This window comes from Lemur catta, chromosome 1, assembly GCF_020740605.2.
Source record: "Lemur catta isolate mLemCat1 chromosome 1, mLemCat1.pri, whole genome shotgun sequence".
NCBI classification, from domain to species: domain Eukaryota; kingdom Metazoa; phylum Chordata; class Mammalia; order Primates; family Lemuridae; genus Lemur; species Lemur catta.
The window spans coordinates 282,336,535-282,355,516 of record NC_059128.1 but is presented as its reverse complement, the minus strand read 5'-3'; the positions used below and the strand labels follow the sequence as shown (position 1 = coordinate 282,355,516).

Genomic DNA, 18,982 nt, shown 5'->3' with positions numbered 1-18,982 from the left:
GTGGAGCCCAAGCAGAGTGATCTGGACTGAAGTCTTGGCTTTTTTCTGCTCCCACCTTATTTTAAAGCAAATCGTGTTACTTTACATATTGTGTACGAGAGGGAAAAATATGCTTCCGTCCACCTTTCTAGAGTCTTTGGCTGGTCTGTGAATTAAATTGACATAAGACAGATTCACAGGTGTAAAACTATTTTAACTGACACACTCAGGGATGAGGACCCCACAAAAACATGAGACTTAAAGCAGCAGCCACATGATTGAGCTACAGAATGGAATAGAGGCTGGGGGTGGGGGGCGTGGAAGCACATTATGGGAGGGCGAGGGGAGGAAATGCCCGGAGAGTAAAGTCTGCCTTGTTAGGCAGATGAAAGTTTCTGCGGTGATAAAAGTTGCCTGGAACAGCTTCCTTCCCCTTACAGAGGAATTTACCAAATTTACATTTCCTTTAGAGATGTAAATTTCCTTCACAAGGGGCAACGGTTCCGAGCTACACCTGTGTCTGCAGTTTCTCAAAACGACCAGTTCCAAATAAGCAATACGCCAAAGAGGACTATTTTGGGGTGATATACGCTGGTCTCCCATAGCCAAATTTTGGGGTGGTATATCCTGAGTCCCCACAGTTGCAAATATTGAAAGAGCCTCTGAGGTCCCGGGAAAAGCCGCGTCTGCTGGGCCGAGGTGTGTCCCACCGCGTCCTCACCCACCGCCCCCGCCCGGCCCGTGGTGCGAGGAGACCTCGGGCCCCTCTGGGGAACCCTGTCCACTGGGGGGTCGGGAGGGCAGAGAACGGTCGGCTCCGGCCGACTAGGGAGGGTCCTCGGCGCCGCCTGTGCTTCGGCCAGCGGTCCCCTGAGGCCGACTCCTGGGTCCTTGCACAGAGGCCACATTGCCCCTCCCCCCGCCAGGCGCCCAACCACCTGAGGGGGTTCGTGAGGCAGCAGCTCCGGGGGCTCACCTGGGACTGGATTAGCGCCCCCCGGAATCCCCCTCCTTCATCCAAACTCGGACAGTGCAGCGTCGGAGACCCCAGGGGTCCGGGACGTGGCAAGGGAGACGTGCTCCTCCGCAACCTTAAACTGCCCGCTGGGGCCAGACGTGGGAAGTGCCCAGGGTCCCCTCAGGGTCCCGCCGCGTCCCGGGCTAGTCCTAGGGAAACTCCTCCCCCCGCTCCCGCCGCTCCCGCCCGTCCCCGCCCCCGCGGACTGCCGCTCCGGCCCGTCCCCTCCCCGCGCCCGAGGTGACCGGGGACCCGCGTGTGGGGGTGTCACCCTGGGCACCCGGACGCCGCCTCCTGAGATAAAAGCGAGAGCCAGGAAGGTCGGGGACGCGGGCGCCGGCCGAGGAGACGCGAGCGCCGCGGGAGGCCCGGGAGGCGGAGAGGAAGGCGGGGCGGGAGCCGCAGGTGAGCCGCGCGCGACCTGCTCCCGGGGCCAGGGCGCGGTTCCGGGCTGGGGCGGTGGACCCGGGCGACTGGGAACGACCCAAGTCCCTGACCCCGCGCCGGGCGTGGGTGGCTGGAGGCGAAGCCGAAGCGAGGAGCGTGAGCGCCGCAGGTGCGTCCGCCCGGGCCGAGCGGCAACCCGCCCTCCGAGGGGCCGGAGGGGGCCGCACGGTGGGGACACTGGGGCGCGGGCTTGGACCCCTGTCCGCCCCTGTTGGCGTCGTCAAGCTGGGGCAGGTGGCCCTGCGAGTCCCTTGCCAATGGGTCAGAGAAGAGGGTGCCTCCGGGTCTCTCGGGGTGGGTGCCTGAGCTGGAGCGGGTTCCGGGGCGCCGGCCCTCTACGGCCCCCACCTTGTCGCCCGGGGTGCGCGTTTTCTCCTGGGGGACGAGGAAGGGGGAGGAGGGCTGTCGGTGTTTCTTTGTTTCGGGGAAATCTCTGCAGTCCCGGAGTGTTACCTGAACTCCTTCGGCTCTTGGTTCCCTACCGAGGTGGGGAGAAACTGGAAACTCGCTGAGATGCCGGGAACGATACGGCCGGCGCGGCCGGGACCGCGGGGCCAGGCTCCCGCAGGGGCCCCGGGCGAGGCACGAACGGCTCTTCAGCCCAGGGGAGGGAGTGTTGGCGACCCGGACCCCACTGCGGCTATCAGGGCCGGGGCCGCCTGGATACGGGGCACCCGCAGGAGCCGGCCCGGGAGGACCCGGCCTGGCCGCTGGGCGCGGGCTCCCTGCTGGGGCGAAGGCCTGGCACCTGGGTGCTTCGGTCCACCGCATCCCGTCCGGACTCGGGTCGGTGGCACCCAGGGTGACCGAGCGCACCAGCCTGAAAGTGGGCGTTCTGTTCGCGCGCAAGCCTAGCTGAAGAACTGCCCTAGCGCCGGAAAGTTTGCACATCAACACCCCAGAGGCCCTGGGTGAGGGTGGCCGCCGGCATTGGCGTGCTGGGAGCCCGGAGCCGAGTGCGAGCGGCAGGGGAGAGTTCCAGCGCGCCTCGCCTCAGGGCACAGCGCAGTGGCCCGGGAAGTCCCGTTCAGAACGCACAGGCGGCAGGCTGGGTCAGGAGGAATCCTGGTGGCTTGTTTGCAACGGAAAGGATAGCTGGGCTGCCCAGGTGGGGAGGGGTCACCTGGGGCTTGGCCTCGGGGCTCCGCATTCCTCCACGTAAACAGGTGCAGTGGTCTGGTGGCCAAGATCGCGTGGTGATGCGTGGCTCGCCAAGCTCCCAGCGGGGAGAACCCCTGAAGGATGGAAAATTACAAGGGCTACAAGGCCAGTTACCAGGTGTTTGGAAAACCTAAAGTGAGGCGAGGGTGGTTGACCTAGCCTGGAGGGTTGTCCAGGAAGTGAGGATGGAGCCAACCTCCCATGAAGAAGGGGCGGGGGCTGGGAGTGTGGCAGCAGAGTTTACCAGGGGAAGGGACGGGGACACAAGGAGATAAGGGAGCCCAGCTCCTTCGCTGCTGCTGCCCCCCAGTGAGGCGAAGGGAGGGCCTGGTGGTGGGGGAGGGGGAGCTCCCCCAGGAAGTCTGGAGGTTGCTCAGGACTCCCTCACCTTTACTGAGCTGCTTCTGAAAAGATGGGACCTGCCTCCTTCCCCCCAGCACACCTCACTGGACAGAGGGGCTGCCACTGGGGACACCACTGAGTGGAACACTCTGCACAAGGATTGGGGTGGCAGCATCCTTATGGGCTGGGACCTCTGCCTGGAGATGGCGGTGACACCTCTGTCTCTGCTTGTTTTTAATGATCAACCGGTGAGCAGCCTGGGCCTTTGTTCTCGGCTTAGACATTTGTTTGGTCCCCAGCAAGTTCCATCTTACTCACCGCCCCCCTCCAACCTTCTAGCAACAAGGTTGTGCTGTTGCCACATGCAGAGCCCTCCTGGTGGCTTGGTGCTGGCCCCACTGGCTGCTCCACTGTGAGCCCAAGTCACTTTCATCTTAGGAGTAAATTTGGCCTCACTGGTATCATAATTGTAACCACAGGCATTGATGTGACACTTAGTTTCTTCTAGCCAGCCGTCGTCGCCAGCTCTTTATGGCATATTTAACTCAGTTATGAGGACACTGTGTTCTGGGGAGGACCACAGGCAGCACAGGGCGATGCTCCGTGTTAAGTTCCGAGGTGGAGACACAGGAGGCTTAGGAGGGACTGTGGTGACCATCAGCACAGAGTGTCAGGTCCCTTCCCTCCGTCCCTCAGCTCCTCTCGGAGGGTGGAGTGTTCGGGGCCAGTGGAGAAAAGGAGAGTTGGAGGCTGTGAACAAGGCCCAGGAATCCTGGTTCGCAAGGGCTTGCTCCTGGGCCGGGCTCGGGCTGTCCTCGGCCTGACAGAGCCCGGCACCTGCCCGCAGCCCCCTGGGCTCTGTGCTGCCCCCCAGCCCCCAGCAGCACGACTTGGGTGAGAGTGCTCGGGACTCCTCAAGGGGGCCTGCGGGGGCTGGCCTCGCTGGGGGACGCTGTGCACATGTCCTGGAGATGGTGAAACCAGACCCATGCAGAGCCCCCTTGACCATCATCACCCTCGTGTTAGTGTGCCGACCCCTACTCTGGGCCCAACCTGGAAGTTTAAACCAGGAGTATAGCGAGGCAATTCTTAATCGTTTCCACCTAAATCTGTGGCAGGATTCCTGGGGGACCTTCGTAAGAATATGGGGTCCTTGCCCTGGTCCCCATTGCAGCTTCAGACTCTGGGAGATTGGGGCCCAGGAATCTTAATGTTTTTATAAGCCCTCCTGAAAATTCTAGGTTTGGGAACAATTTGTCAGGTCTAAGCCTTGAGAATTAGGCAGAAAGGAACAGTGACTGGTCAATTGAGTGGCCGGTGTCCATTACTGAAGAATTGGAAACTGGCCCTACTGGTGGGGAGGGTGCCGGAGGGCTCTGGAGGCCAAGGAGTGCTCCCTGCAGGGAGTCGGTTGTGGGGGAATGGGACATTGCAGGCCCTGGTGCCTGTCCCCTCTCTGGTCTCTCCCACTTTGCACTCTCTGGGTGTTCCCTCATCCTCCTATCACTGAGCCTTCACCTGCTCTTCCTGGCCCCTCCTTACTTTCCAGGGCACCTGTCAGGGACCCCCTAACACTTGGCCTACCCCAGGATGCATTGGGTGGTCTCAGGATTGGGGTGCAGGAGCATGAGCTGAGGTCTGCATTGGGGCAGCCTTTGTGGGTCAGTCCCTTCCTGGACCTAAAGGCTGACTTGGGGAGTCCTGGCTTGCAATCCCCAGAAGTAGTGGGCCTGGGTCCTAGGGAGGTGGGCTCAGGAAGCCCCTGTGCCACTGACCATCCTGGTCCCAACGGGCACATGGACTCATGGGGAGGAGCAAAGGGTTGTCTGCAGCCGGATAGCGTGGTTCAGCTGATCACACAGGCAGCTCTGCAGGATGACCTAGAGCGGAGGCTCCCCGAGGAGGCAGAGACCTACCTGGGACTTGTTTTTTCCTGGTCACCAGGCAGTGGTCAGGAGAGAGGAACTGAATGCCTGGGAGACACCCTGGTCAGTGGAAGAGGCTGATTTTCCAGCAGGGGTGTGGGCAGTTACTTGCATTCTAAACAGTGGAGCTCAAGGGGCAGGTGACTCAATGACATGCATTTTGCTCTTCCTGGAGGTGAGTGAGGGTGAGGGAGGTGAGAGCTTGGGCACGTGGTGAGTGCCTGGAGTTAAGCCGCCAGGCATTAGTGGCGGGTGGGCAGGAGGATTAAGGGTGCAGCGTGTGGTAAGAAAGCGGGAATGTTTGAACAGCACCATGGTTTGTGGTCCTGGTGGCTGAAGTTCACGCAAGGGCAGAGCAGATGGAAGAACTGGGGCACTCAAGCAGGACTGTGAAGAGAGGCCGTGACGATCACGCTGACATTCATTAGGAAAATATTTTCAAGCGAGGGCTAAATTGTCAGATGAACCTAGGCCCAGGCATTATTACTGCTTGTCTGTCTGTGGTGTGAGACCCAGTGTCAAGTTCCTTCCTGTTTAAGCCTTTGCTTTCCAAGGGGCCATCCTGGCAGGGGATCGAGCCTGACCTTACTGCCGCATAGTCCTGGGGTCACGAGGGACTGAGTTTTCTAGGGACGACAGGTTTGGAGCTCATTCTGTGAAATTCTGATGACGGAGAGTTTGGTGACATTTTCAAGTTCACTGGTGATGATACATTTATAAGGAGTTGGGATTGACTTTAAAAGATCATCAGGTCTGGCCTCCGAGCTAAAGCCCAATTCTGCCCTAGAATATGCTGGAGAAATGATCTTCTAGTCTCAAAACAAATGTCTTTAGGTTTAATGAATTCAGTACTTTCCAAGGTAGCTCACACTTGAACTTTCTAATTTTCAGAAACGTGGTTTCCCCAAGTGGAGTCAAAGCCTGCGGTTCTGGTAATTCCGATCACACATCCTGATGTTGTCCCTTGGATTTACGTAGAATAAATTGGATTCCTTTTCCACAGCAGTCCTTGGATATTGGAAGACAAACCTATCCGCTCTCATTACACTGAGAGCTCAGCACGTCTTGGGCATCGTGCTAGAAAACTCACTTTCTCACTTAATCCTTACAATAGCCCTATTGTTTTATTACCCCCGTTTTACAGATCAACTTGGGCAAGTTCTTTAAACCTCAGCCAGTAGGCTGTGCGTGGTGTCAAGGAGTGGTGGCCTGGGGACCTCTGCTGCCTGCCTGTCTGTCATTTTGGGGGTGCACTCAGCTTTGTGGCCCTGGACCCCTGCGAGGTCACCCACTGTCCTGACTTGGCCAGGTACAGGTTTCCCATCTCTCTCTGTTAAATTTCATCTTACTCATTTAGACTTTGGAACTCAAAAAATATTTGAACACTTTCTTTGTATGGTACAAAGCTAGACTTGAAAAAAAAAAGAGGACCAGACCTGATTCCTGCCCTAAAAAGTTTATAATCTCTTTGGGACAATGAGTCATTCACAGAGAGAGAAACTTGGATGATGTAGGTGATTCCTCTCCTGCGGTCATCTCTGTGTCTCTGTCTCTCTATGTGTAGAATCCTGTGCCAGTCACTGTGTAAGCCATTTGTCTGTCTTATACTCGTTTATGTTGAGCTGTTACTGAAATCCACCACCGTCATTTAACTTTCATTTAACAGTGTGTCATATCCCCGGGAGTACAGAACATTTTCTTGTATATTGTGATTTTAGTGCCGTGGTGTCGGCAGGAGGGGTTCTTCTCGATCACTGGGTCATTGGAAGGGAAGTGTCTGTGGATGGTGGCGGAGTTGCTTTGCAGTTTGAAGAAGGGATATGGAAGCTGAGGAAGGTGAGGCCCCACCTGCCCGCTCACCCTTACACCTTCCGAATCTTGGACAGTACCCACACACAGTGGGGACCTCAAGAAGGAGGAGGAGTGCCTGTGTGGTGTTTGTGGTGATGTTGGCGGAGCCTTAATTACGGGGAATACCCCTGACTCCTGGATTGAAACTGGCGTCTGTGGGCTGACTTCATTCATATTGGTTTGTTGTTTTCAACATAAGCGCCCAGCAAATGTGTTCTGAGATCTCCCAAGGAAAGAAACTAGAAGAAACTATTCTTGTTTTGGAAATAACTCATCATGTCATGGGATGCAGATGGGATCTCACAGCCTCATCCTGTGCACGGTGGCTGGGCAGGTGGCCGGGCTGGCTTGCCTCTGAAAGAGCAGCCCGGCGTGGACAGGACAGCAGGAGGGCAGCCTGGTGTGTGGTGAGGCTGCGGTGGGTGATACTGTCACTGTCGGGGGAAGAGATTTGGAGCTTCATCCACTTTCGCTCTTTCGCCACTGAAAGGAAGATTTCCCAAAGTGCTTCATTACGGCTGGCTTTCTAGAGTGGGGAACAATCATCTCTGTCCTTTAAATGACAGGAAAGGACATTCGCTAAGCAGTGTTGCCTCTTGTCATCCAGGTTATATCTTGCTACTTTCAGAAACCAGTTAAGGAGATTTACAATCTCGTGTGGGCGTGGAAATGCCTGTTTTGAAAATGAGTGGAGCTGAATCTGATTTCCTGGCCCACTGGGGACAGTGACGCTCCCCTTTCAGATCCGACGCCAGAGCGGGACATTTCCCCCTTCTTTTCTTTTCTTTTCTGCTGGAGAAAATTACAGGCACCACGACTCTTGTCTTCTATTCCAAAGTTCATGGTAGCTGATCGGGGCACACTTAATATTTTTGGCTTTCATGTCCTGTGGGCTGTGAGATTGCTGCATGAGATAGGGTTGTCCCGTGATCGCCTCTGGGTCCTGTGGCTTTTATTGGACAGGTCCTGGTCGTGGCTCCCGGTGTTCCGCCCTTTCCTGGCTTCCTCGTCTCTCATTGTGAGGGATCACGAGTGAATAGCAAGTGTGGATTTGAGCATTGATTCATCGTTCCTTTCAGAGGGCTCCTGGACTGGGAAAGCTGCCAGTGGGATCAAATTTTCATTTCCTGAAACTTCAGCCGAACCTACAACTGGTCAGATAGCAGAGCTGAGAAACCAGAGGGGGTGAGAACGAGTCTGGTTAGGCAGAGCTCTTTGGGGAGTAATCCCAGGACGGTGCCGAGCCCTTTCCTGCTTAGAGACAAGAGGGCAGGATTTACTGTGTCGATGTCAAGCCCTAGCGTCCTCTGTTCACAACGTGGACAGCAGAAAGGGATGTTGATATGTGACAGTCACACCCATGTAGACGACTTACATGTTATAAATATGTCTCAAATGGTGATCTTTCCCACCTGTATGTTAGTCAGTCTTCTTTCCTCATACCCAGAAGGGTGTGGACTTTATTTTTAATCTTAAAACAACTCAAAGTTATCAACATGACCTGGTTCTTATATTTTATCTGTATGTGAAAAGTAAATAAATGATCTGGGGAATTTTTATTATGATCTGTTTAGTGAGGTTTCCTGGGATTAAAAAGCCATACTCATGTTGATTCACAGCAGGTTGTCGGGGTATTTTTAGTTCGATGGTTCCGGCGCTGCTCTTGCTCGGGAGATGGAGCAGCAGCGGTGTGCCGGGGCTGGCGCCACCGCGCTGGGCACGACTGGGCTGGGAGAGCTGGTGGGCTTCATGCGGTAGCCTGGGAGCACTTGCCAGGCACAAATCTCTTCTCGTTCAGCAGGTTGTTAAACATTTATCAGCTTTATAATTATTTTATTTAACGAAATAGCACTTACTGTGTGCTGGGCACTGAGCACTTGATTAGTAGCAGCCCATTTAATGCCTGACAACCCCATGGTAAGTGCTACTATTATCTACATTTGCAAAGGAGGACACTGAGCCACAGAACATTAACTTGCTCCAGGCCGCAGCTAGTGAGGAGCTGAGCCCGGTCCCAGAGGACTGTGCTGTGCTACCTGCTGCTGTTTGAGTGCCTATTGTGTACTGCCTCTTATAGATGAAAAAGTTTCAGACCCTGATCTGGCCGACTCCAAAGACCAGAGCCTTCTCCAGGGAACATGGTCTTATGAATGGATGGTCTCAAAGACTATTTCTTAAAATATTCTTTGGTCATTTCAAGCCAGGAGGAGAGAGGTAGAGAAGAGTCCTTCATTTACTCGTAAGAAGGTATTAAAGAAAAAACCCTTCAGCGGCACTTGTTAAAGGTGGTAAGGCGGACTTGTTAGCAGGGCCAGCATGGCAGGTGAAGGCACCGAGGCAACGGGATTTTGCAGTCGGGGAGAGAGATTGGGCCACTCTGAACACAGCGTGGGCAAGTGGGGACTAATTTATAACTAAGGAGCAGTGTCGGGGGGTGGAATAGTCACTATGAGAAGACATCAAGGGTGAGGGGCATTCTGGCCCTAATGGGATTTTTGCTGAAGATGGGCAAGGTGGTCACGCGTCACCAGGGGGATGGTGGAGGGTGAGGAACCTGCTCAGGTATGGAGAGTGTTCAGATACCAAGGGTGGGGGTTCTTGCTGAACTGACCTAGCAGGGTTCTTTGCTACAAGTGGATGTTATCAGGAAGTGCCCAGACGGCCTAGGCGGCTCAGGAGCCTGGTAAAGTCTGGCCAAGTGAAGGATCTTGTCAGTGGAGAATGACATCGGAACGAGGGCTTTGCCACAAAGCATTTCATGGTGATGGTATCTCTAGGTATTATTGTTAACTCTTCATAAATGGCTACAAGCAAAATGGCCCATGGTTTTCTTCTCGTTACTGCCTATTTTAGAAACAGTCTAAATGGTTAGCTCTGAATTTTGTCTGTTGGATTTGGGGCAGTAAACAGTGTGGGTGTGGATGTGTTTTATGGAATTTTGTTTACACATGTATTTTTAAGAATTGGGGGGTTGCATATGGCTTTCTTAGAAGAGTCAGATGTGAGCTGTCTCTGGTGCTGGGCTCTGGACCCCCTGCCGGGCGGAGGGTGGCTGCGCATGCGCCTCTGGACGTCCGCAGGAGGGAGGATCTGCTCGCACCTGCCGTTCCTCAGTGCCTGGCGCGGGGAGGAACCCCTTCACATGACAACACGGTGCTGATGCTCCGTCCATTTTTCAGATGAGGAACCTGAGGGTTCAGTGAGGTTTAGTTACTCACCCAGTGACACCTCCGGAGGTGGCTCTGCCAGGAGTTGGCCCCAGGTCTTTGCCTCCTGGGCCGTCCTTAGCTTCTTCTGAACCTGATGGGTTTAGAGGTCGCCCGGCAGTTGGCAGAAGCACCATAAGGGGGAAATCACACCCTGGTGAGAGCCGTGTTCACTGCTGTAGGAGCCCTGGGCACTCCCCGGGGTGCCACCCAATGGCTGACTGAGTCTTTGAGCCTGTCCCTTCTTCTGGGTCAGGCGTCCCTGGCCACAGTACTGACAATTGCATGCCCCCCCGATCTGCTCACTGTAACCCCTCAGGTGCCAGCCAGCCCCAGAATCCTTAAGTGTGGAGGGGGTGGGAAAGAGGAGTGGAAGGTTGGGCTGAGGTCAGTGGGCAGCACTGCTGTGTGTTCTGGTGAGAGGTGACCTTCACCTAGAAGGTTTCTAGTTCTTTCCAGATTTATCTTCCAAAACCTAACTGGTATGGAAATATTACAGTCTTGTAACTCTTTTTTCTAGGTCATCTTGAACATTCCAAATACCTCCCATTACTCGATGCTGTTGATAAAATCAGGATGGCTTTGAACTCAGTAAGTGGTTAATTATTACCTCCCTGGCCTTTCCTCCCTTCCCTTGTCCCGGCTGGTATCCTGGCAGTGTGTGGTGGTCAGCATGTGCCAGAGCGATGTGCAGGGGCGTGTGGGCTGCAGGGGGCTGGCACGTGGCAGCTGTACAGGTGAGTCTTGAAAGCCACTGCTGGCGGGTCCAAGTGGGTGATGTCCATGCCCACCTTGACTCCTCCTGTCCTGCTCTGCAGCTGGGGTCGGGGTGGGCGGGGCCGAGGTGTGAGGACAGAGGAGGCAGGATGGTGGTAAGGGGGAGTAAGGCCCAGGGAAGAGACCCCCGTGGGATACCACTGGGGCCCTGCTTCCTGATCAACCAGGAAAGGTCTGACCTAGTGAGGCATTTGGTGGGCCGTCCCTCCTTGGGGACAAACTCACTTATCTTTGTTCCCCTGTTATCTGACCAATTCATCTTCTACCTGAAATAAGAGTGTTTAGTAAAGAGTTTGAAAATTTTCCTAGATTCTATATTCAGAAAATAGACCTTTGTTTTTCCCTTTATTTGTTACTGATATTTGTTTTTTCCCGGATCTGTTTTTAATTTTAAATCCATTGCATAGGACTCTCGGGGACATCTGGGTGGGACGGCGTGTTCTTAGATGGTTGAGATTGAGGCCCAGCACATACCGACTTTGGAGCCTCTGGTACCCTCATTTAGATGAGAGATTACGTTCCATTTCCCTCTGTCCGCTGCCCTGGCCTAGAGTTACACTCTTCGGACTTTTGAATGCTGACATTAGTGAGTTCCTAAGCAGAGGTTAACCCTGGAGCCTGCATTTGGTTGTTCCTTTATAATCATGCTTACCTGGAAGCCCCATTTAAACTTCTAAGGAGTAAGTGGCCTCTGCCCAGAATACCTGTCCTCTGAGAACAACCTCGCTGTCGTCTCTGAGGTCAGCAAGAGACAGGGGCAGAAATTAGTGAGTGGGAAAAAGTTTTACATGGGGACCTTTAGACACAGATAAGAGGACAAATGTGGCCTCCCAGAGAGGCCCAGACAAGGGGCAATTGAGGAGAGTTTGAAAGAAGGGGAAGACGGGGCCGGTGGGGTCCAGAGTAGCCTATTGGGGGTGGGTCTTGAGAAGGTGGGCCTTGGGACGGCAATGTGCAAGTAGGCCGAGGGAGGGGAGAAGGACATTCTAAGAAGACAGGCACCAGCCCAGAGATGGAACTGGGAATGAAACGCCACACTGGGCAGTTCCTTTCACATTTCTATATATGTGTGTACACTCTGACCCCGAAACTCCACTCAAAGGGCTGTAGCCTCAGGGGTCCAGGACCTTCGCACAAAACTGCATGTGCTGCGCACGGGCATTCACTGCGGCAGGACGGTGAGAGCCACGCTGTAAACCCCTGAAGTGTCATCAAGAAAGGATGATGAGTAAATGATGGTACATCTCCTGTAAGAGAAGAGGACATAGAAAGGGAATTTGCAGACTCACATGGAGAGAGTACTCCTAGGCACATTTCTTAGCTCAGTTTCTTTCTGCAAAGTGGGTGCCTTAATGGTACCTGCACCAGTCTGGGGGAGGGGTATGGTCAGGTTCCAAAGAGATTGTGAATACAGAGGCCCTGAAACACGTGTGTTCTCCAACGTTAGCTGTTGTCATTCTCTTTAAAATTCTAGTATCTCTAGTCCATAATTTTGTACCTTGATGCTCAAGAAGAGGCCTAGGGGAATTAAAGGTGCAAGATATTGGCTTGATTGGTTCTAATCACAGACTTCTACACAATTTATTATTATTGTTTATTTTTTACTAAATCCGGATGCCTGCCACTTTTTTTTTTAATGTCAAAGAATAAATAGTAAAAAATAAAACAGAAGACAAACAATTGAAAATTCTGGTTAGTTTTTGTTCTAGATAAGTTCAATACTTGACATAATGACAGGTAGCCCAAAAGAATCTGTAGTACCCTGCAGCGTCTTGTGGGGGTGCCATGTGAGATTGTGTATTTAACCCTTTAGGGTAAGTAAGAGTTTCATGGGCTTCGTCTTCTTTTCGATTGTTTAGGGGTCACCACCAGGTGCTGGACCTTACTACGAAAACCACGGCTACCAACCGGAAAACCTCTACGCTCCCCAGCCCCCCGTGGCTCCCAGTGTCTACCCAGTGTATCCGGCTCAGTACTACCCGGCCCAGGTTCCCCAGTACGCTCCGAGGGTTCTAACCAACGATCCTACTCCCGCCCTCCACACGCAGCCCAAATCCCGGTCGGGAGCTGTGTGCACCTCAAGTAGGACCCTCTTTGTGTTTGTTTCCTGCCACCACCCTGAGTTCCTGGGTCTGTCTTCCCGCGTGGGCTCTCTGCTCCCAGCACCTCCGTCACCAGCTATCCTGGTCTGATCCTGCCCCTCTGTCTGCTGGAGCCGTCTGTCTCCACGTGGCTTTTCCCTCTCCTCCTGCTGGGTCAGAGCTGTCGCCGCCGGGTCTCCCTCCTGCCCGGGGCTTCTCCGGGGCCTCCGCTCTGCAAGACCTCCGTGTTCTGTTAACCTTCCCGTGCGGCTCTGCCCGTGCCCCGCGGCGTGGGCTTCCCACACGGGCCTCTCTGCGTCGCTTCCTGCTTGTGTGGCTTGTCGCTGTCTCCTCCTGAGTAAATGGTGAGCTCCCAAGGGCAGAGGTGAACTGTCCTGTCTTTCTTTGTTGTGACGTCCCTGAACACAGCGGGTCATGTTTAGATGCTCCATGTTATTTTGTGTTCGATGCATGATGTGGCTGGTGTGGTTGTAGCACAGATGTATCTGTGACATCTCACTGGGCTTGACGGTCCTGTAGACAGCCTGAGCGGGGGATGGGCGGCTACTGAAGGTTGGATGGCCTTTGCTGTCCCTTCAACCCGGTCTCTTTCTCGCCCTCATTCATGGCCTTTCTTCGCCATTTCATTTGTCTCCTGTCTCCCCGGCCCCTCCCCCTGGCACCCCCTCCCAGACTTTATTGAGGCTCCTTTCAGTGCCAAGCCTGGCCAGACGGAGCTAGTACGGCAACAGCAGCACCAAGGATCCACTTGTTAATGTTTCTGTTTTAGTTTGTGAAATACGCATCCCTGTCTATGCAACTTACACAGTTGAAGGTTAATCAGGAGTGGATTTCCATGTGCCACACTCAATACCAGTACTCCGTGAAGCCCCATCTGCCCCTCCCAGGCCTCTCTCTGCTCCTGACAAGGGCCATGGCTCTGTTTCTGCCCCACCACTCGACCCTCACCCTTCACAGAGGGCTCTCTCGCCCCACTTCTTCCTTGCAACCTCCTGTCTCTCTGTCCCTGGGTTTCCTGCCCTGCCCTGATCCCTCCCTCCGTCATGCCTTCTCCTCCTTCTCTGCTTCCCTGGGGCCTCCATCCAGTGCCCCTGTCCTTGCACTGATGTCTTTCTGGAGGCGGTGGGTAGGTTGAGACTAGTGGTTCTCAATTGGGGGTGGCTTTGATGCACAAGGAGACGTGGCAGCGTCTGAGACAGTTCGGGTTGTCATGAGTGGGGAAGGGGTGCTTCTGGCTTCTCCCGGGCAGGTGCTAGGGCTGCTGTGAGACTCCCAGCAATGGGCAGGACAGACCCACGACAGAGAACCGTCAGGCCAAGATGTCAGCAGTGCCCAGGCTGAGAACCCCTGGTCTTTGTCCGCCATGGTGGCTGGAAGCCGGCCAGCGTGAGGAGAGTGAAGGCGCCCTGGCGTGTGAGCACCGCCCAAAGAAAGGACAGTGAGGGGTCCTCTCTTGAGGTCAGCACCTCCAAAAGGTGGTGTTCCCACCAAAGAGGGCAAAAGAACCCCTGGCCCACCCAACACATTTCCGCTTTTCCAGGGGACAGAGTTGGTGGTGACAGCTGGACAGGAATATATCAGTCGTATGTCAATTGCTTTCATAAGTGAAAGATATGGCCTACGTGTGTGATTCTGTGTTATAAAAGTGCCCCATAAGCTCAAAAATAATTCAGTAATTTTATTGAACTTGCCTTGGCATTATTTTTAAGAACATGCTATTGGTGCATAGTAAATAGAAAAGTATACATTTTGTAAGTGTAATGTTTGAAACTATTTTCCAAGTTATTTAGATAGCACAAATTCAGAAGTACCCTACAGGAGTATAAAGAACTTCTCTCTGGACTTAAGGTATCTATTTGCTTTAGTAACAGCCACAGAAGTTTTACATTTGAACAGGAATAAATACGCATCTTAAAGTTTAGGCTTTGGAGAATTGAAGGGTAACAAGTGTATCTGATGCAAATAGCTGACTCTAGAGACCACTGTAGGACCGAGTCAACAGCAGACTAAATAGATAATGATTAAGGTAAATGAATAGTACGTTGTAATTAAACTCCTCAGTGGCAGCACGGCAAACCAGGGCCAGGTGAAGTCTGTACTGACCACGCCCTGTCCCCCCAAGGGTAAAGCTGGGGGCTTCCCGCTGCGCACACTGGCGAGAGCTGGGCAGATTGCCACACACTCAATGTCAAGTTAAGGATGCCTGATTTAACAATCTTTAACCTGACAGGCAAGTTATCTTATCTTAGATAAAATGGCATGCAGGGAAGTCACCTATCAAAGAAAATGACCTTGGTAATGGGTCAAAGAGGCCATTTGGAATTTCTCCCGTGAACTGCACCGGCTCCCGCCTGCCACCTTAAGGCACAGTCACTGTAGCTGAGCTATGATGAAATCGTGTGCTTGGGCAATTCTCACGACCAGTGGCCTCAACTCAGAGCCTGTTAGAAATGCAAATTCATGCCCGACCCCCGCAGAATCAGACTGTCTGGTGATGGGAACCAGGTTCCCCAGGTAATTCTTAAGTCTGTTGCAGTTTGAGAAGGATTGTAGAATGATCAGAATGTGGTAACAAAATGAGAGGCATGGCTTTGAGCCCTCAGCAGGGGGGGCAGCTCTGGTCTCTCCAACTCCAGAAGCTTTGATTCTCACCCTGGTTGACTTCCAGGAGCACAGGTGTGCACAGGTGGGCAGCACCGGGTGGTCGTGCCACCTCTGCAGCCATGGAGGGTCTGTTTAAATGCCATCTCCCCTCTCTCTCCTCCCCCTCTCCACCTTCCTTCCAAGGAGGGCTCCCAGGAGCTCCCGGGCACAGGGCTGCTAGGGATCCGGGGTGACGGGCACGGGAGCTCTCCCTCCTTGGCCGGGAGTGGGCTGAGCCCAGTGTCACTGGGCCAGATGTCTGACTCTGAAGTGCCTTCTGTGGTGTCTGGCGCTGTCTTCCGAATGTTGATGCGGCTTTTGGCATAGACTCTTTGGCCAACAATTCTGTCTGTTTGTTTTGACTAGAGAAAATTGGTGACCTTTCCACATTCCTTTCTTTTTAGCTGAAATGTGCCTAAACTCTGGGTCCAGTGTTTCTGCCCTCAGACCGAAGGGCCTTTGCCAGCGTGTCGGGCAGAACTTACGGCAGAGGTGGGAAGGTTCTACCGCTGTCTCATACGGTAGCCACTGGCTGCATGTGACTATTGAGCACTTGAATTTGCACCATTTTATTTAATTCTGTCTAACTTTAATTAAAGTGCAAATAGCCACACGTGGCTAGTGGCTGTCCAAACGGGACAGTGTGGATTGTTAAACACCCTTGAGTAAGACAACTTATTCTTTTGCCTTGAGCACCACTGGCAGGTAATGATAGTTTGGGGGACATTATTATTATTTTGCTTATATTTGTAATTACCAAAATGAGGCACTTTTCCTCTTTTAGCCCATTTTTCACATTAATCATCTGCCTATTTTAAGACTCTTTATTGTGCTGTACTTTTTTAAAGAGCTTAACTTTGGGGTACTTTGCTTCAGATCCTGGCTTTCTGCTTCTGTTCTCTAAAAACCATAAAGTTTAGTGTTATGGAACATGTAAAACCTCTCAGGGTATGTTTTTAAAATTTAAGTCACATTTTTAAGTGCATATGAAATAATTATTTCTTAATATATAAAAGTAGCACATGACATTTGAGAGCGTGACTTCTGACTGACTCTGACCGAATGCTGTGTCCCCTCCTTCTTCCAGGGACTAAGAAAGCGCTGTGCATCACCGTGGCCCTGGGGGCCGTCCTCGTGGTGGCTGCGCTGGCCGCTGGGCTGCTCTGGAAGTTCTGTAAGTGCCAGGGGCTGGTCCCACTCAGGGCCGTGGCTCCTGCCGTCCCAGAGTCTGGGCATGGGCTGGCTGTGTGGGCCGGGGAGGCCTTGAAGGCCCTCCCTGCAGTTTCTCTCCCACAGAACAAGGCTGTCCTCTTCCTCCTCTTTGTTTAGTTACGGTGCTGCATGAGTAATGCTCTGGCAGAGGCCAGTCTTGTCGTCCGGGTTGCTCTTGTCACTCTCCTGCTCCCTCCTAATCTGTGGGTTGCTGAAGGCCTGAGCTATTTCTGGAGTATTGACACATCACAGGAGGAGGATTGAGAATTTGCCCTGCACTTTGGATGCCAGGTGCCACCAGGCACTGCGAGCACAGGTTCCTCTACCTTGGGGCCACACCTGGTCACCTGTGCCTCATGGCACAGCAGTGGCTGCTGGGGCCAGGCGTGCCCCTCCCCTGCCACCTCCTGTAACGGAAGCCCGTGCCCTTCTGATCAGCCCGGGGCGGTGCAGACTCACTGCCCATTTGTGCGTCCCTGAAGTCACCTCTGTGTGGCAGAGAGGACTGGTGAGTGCTGTCCAAACCCAAACACTGAGCGGGTCCTTCCCGTGGTCCCCATGGAAGCAGCGTGCCCAGCCCTAAGTCCACACACTGATGCTGGCGGCAGGGACACGTCTCCTCCTCATTAAAAACAAGGGGAAATGATTGCTGCTCGCTTGCAGGGCCGGAGGGTAGATGGGGAGACTCCGGTAGGCTCCAGCCTGACAGCGTCCCCCCGTTTCCTCTGCCAGTGGGGAGCAAGTGCGTGGACTCCCAGGTGGAGTGCGGCTCCTCCGGCACCTGCATCAGCCCGGCGCACTGGTGTGACGGCGTGTCCCACTGCCCCAGCGGGGAGGACGAGAACCAGTGCGGTGAGTGGGCCCCACCGTGGGAAGTGACCGCTCTGCCGGGGTGGGGGTCTCCTCATGGCCACCTTACCTACGGCAGCTGGTGTGGAGGGCTGGGGGTGACAGGCCAGGCCTGTGTCCAGCACGTGGACACATCACGTCATTGAATGCCCGCCTCGAGGCTGAGCCCTGGGGCCCAGAGGGGCTGTGTTCCTGCTGCCACATGGCGGTGAGGGCCGGTGGGCTCCCAGCTGCTGCAGGATGTCAGGTGAGACCAGCGAACGGTTTAAAACGGAAAGTGGGGGACGCACTATGTCACCTCCCAAACAAGCTGCCTTTAAAGTTACATCTGTTGTCACAGAGTGGGACTTCTGTTTGCTTTTATTGTTTTCTGTTGTTTATTTGTTTAATTGACCAGTAAACATTGTATATATTTATGGTGTGCAACACGGTGCTTTGGTATCTCTGCCTCATGGAATGGCCACATCAAGCTGTTCAGCCTGTGCATCAGCTCATATACACACGTCTTATTTTGTGGTGAAAACACTTAAAATCTACTCTCTTGGCAATTTTCCAACATACAATATATTGTCATTACCTTTAGTCACCGTGATGTAATAGATCTCTTGCACGTATTCCTCTTGTCTTACTAAAGTTTTGTGTCCTGTAACCAACATCTCAATTCCCCCACCCGACTTGGGGGACGCCACTCTGCCGCCTGGTTTCTGTGAGTTTGGCTTTTTCACACTCCTCGTGTGAGTGAGTATCTGTCTGTCTGTGCCCGGCTCGTTTCACATGGCGCAGTGACTGCCACGTGCATCCGTGTTGTGGCAAATGGCAGGATTTCTTTCCTTTTTTAAGGCAGAGTAGTATTCTGCTGCGTGTGTGCACCACAGGTGATCTGCTCACCCGCTGGCGGACGCTGAGGGTGGTGCCGTGTCTGAGCCAGTGTGACTGGTTAGGGCTGCCGTGCACGCGGGCTGCGGGTGTCTCTCGAGCACGCCTTCCTCTGCACCCACGCAGACGTGGGCCTGCTGGAGAACACGCTGGGTCTGCTTTAGCTTTTGAGGAACCTGCACACTGTTTCCATGGTGGCTGTTCCCGTTTACATTTCCCCCAACACTGTGCCAGGGCTGCCCTTTGTCCAGTCACCAACATGTGTCACCTTTGTCTCTTCAATCACAGCCATTCTGACAGGCATGAGGTGACACCTCATTGTGGGTTTGATTTCTATTTTCAATTAATGTTTGAAGGGGAGTCCAAGGGTGGTGAAGTTGCTCTAACAGGACGAATGATGCCTGTGCATGACAGTTGTGCCAAGAGTCCCCGTTCCCAGAGCTAAAAGCGCACGGCGGGTTTAGCCCGGTTCTGTAGCCGGCACAAGGCTGTCTCTGCTTCCTTCCCTTCCTCCCCTAGAACTTATTTTCCAGCCACGACAACGTGTTCCAGGGCTGTGGATGCAGCACTGGGAATGGTATGTGCGTTCGCGTT

At 53.7% G+C, this 18,982-nt stretch overlaps 1 protein-coding gene across 3 annotated transcripts in view; it reads left to right on the top strand.

The window, feature by feature from the left end:
* TMPRSS2 (transmembrane serine protease 2) overlaps positions 1-18,982 on the top strand; it is a 39,762-nt gene that overhangs the window by 1,718 nt on the left and 19,062 nt on the right. Inside the window, exons 1-5 of one of the 3 annotated variants that reach the window (XM_045540702.1) lie at positions 1,301-1,402; positions 10,450-10,520; positions 12,566-12,788; positions 16,539-16,625; positions 17,396-17,515. In XM_045540702.1, coding sequence (XP_045396658.1) covers positions 10,506-10,520; positions 12,566-12,788; positions 16,539-16,625; positions 17,396-17,515 — 445 coding nt within the window. In that variant the 5' untranslated portion in view covers positions 1,301-1,402; positions 10,450-10,505. Of the gene's footprint in view, positions 1-1,300; positions 1,403-1,437; positions 1,554-10,449; positions 10,521-12,565; positions 12,789-16,538; positions 16,626-17,395; positions 17,516-18,982 lie in introns of those variants that run through there. The other 2 variants (XM_045540703.1, XM_045540701.1) reach the window with 2 other exon arrangements.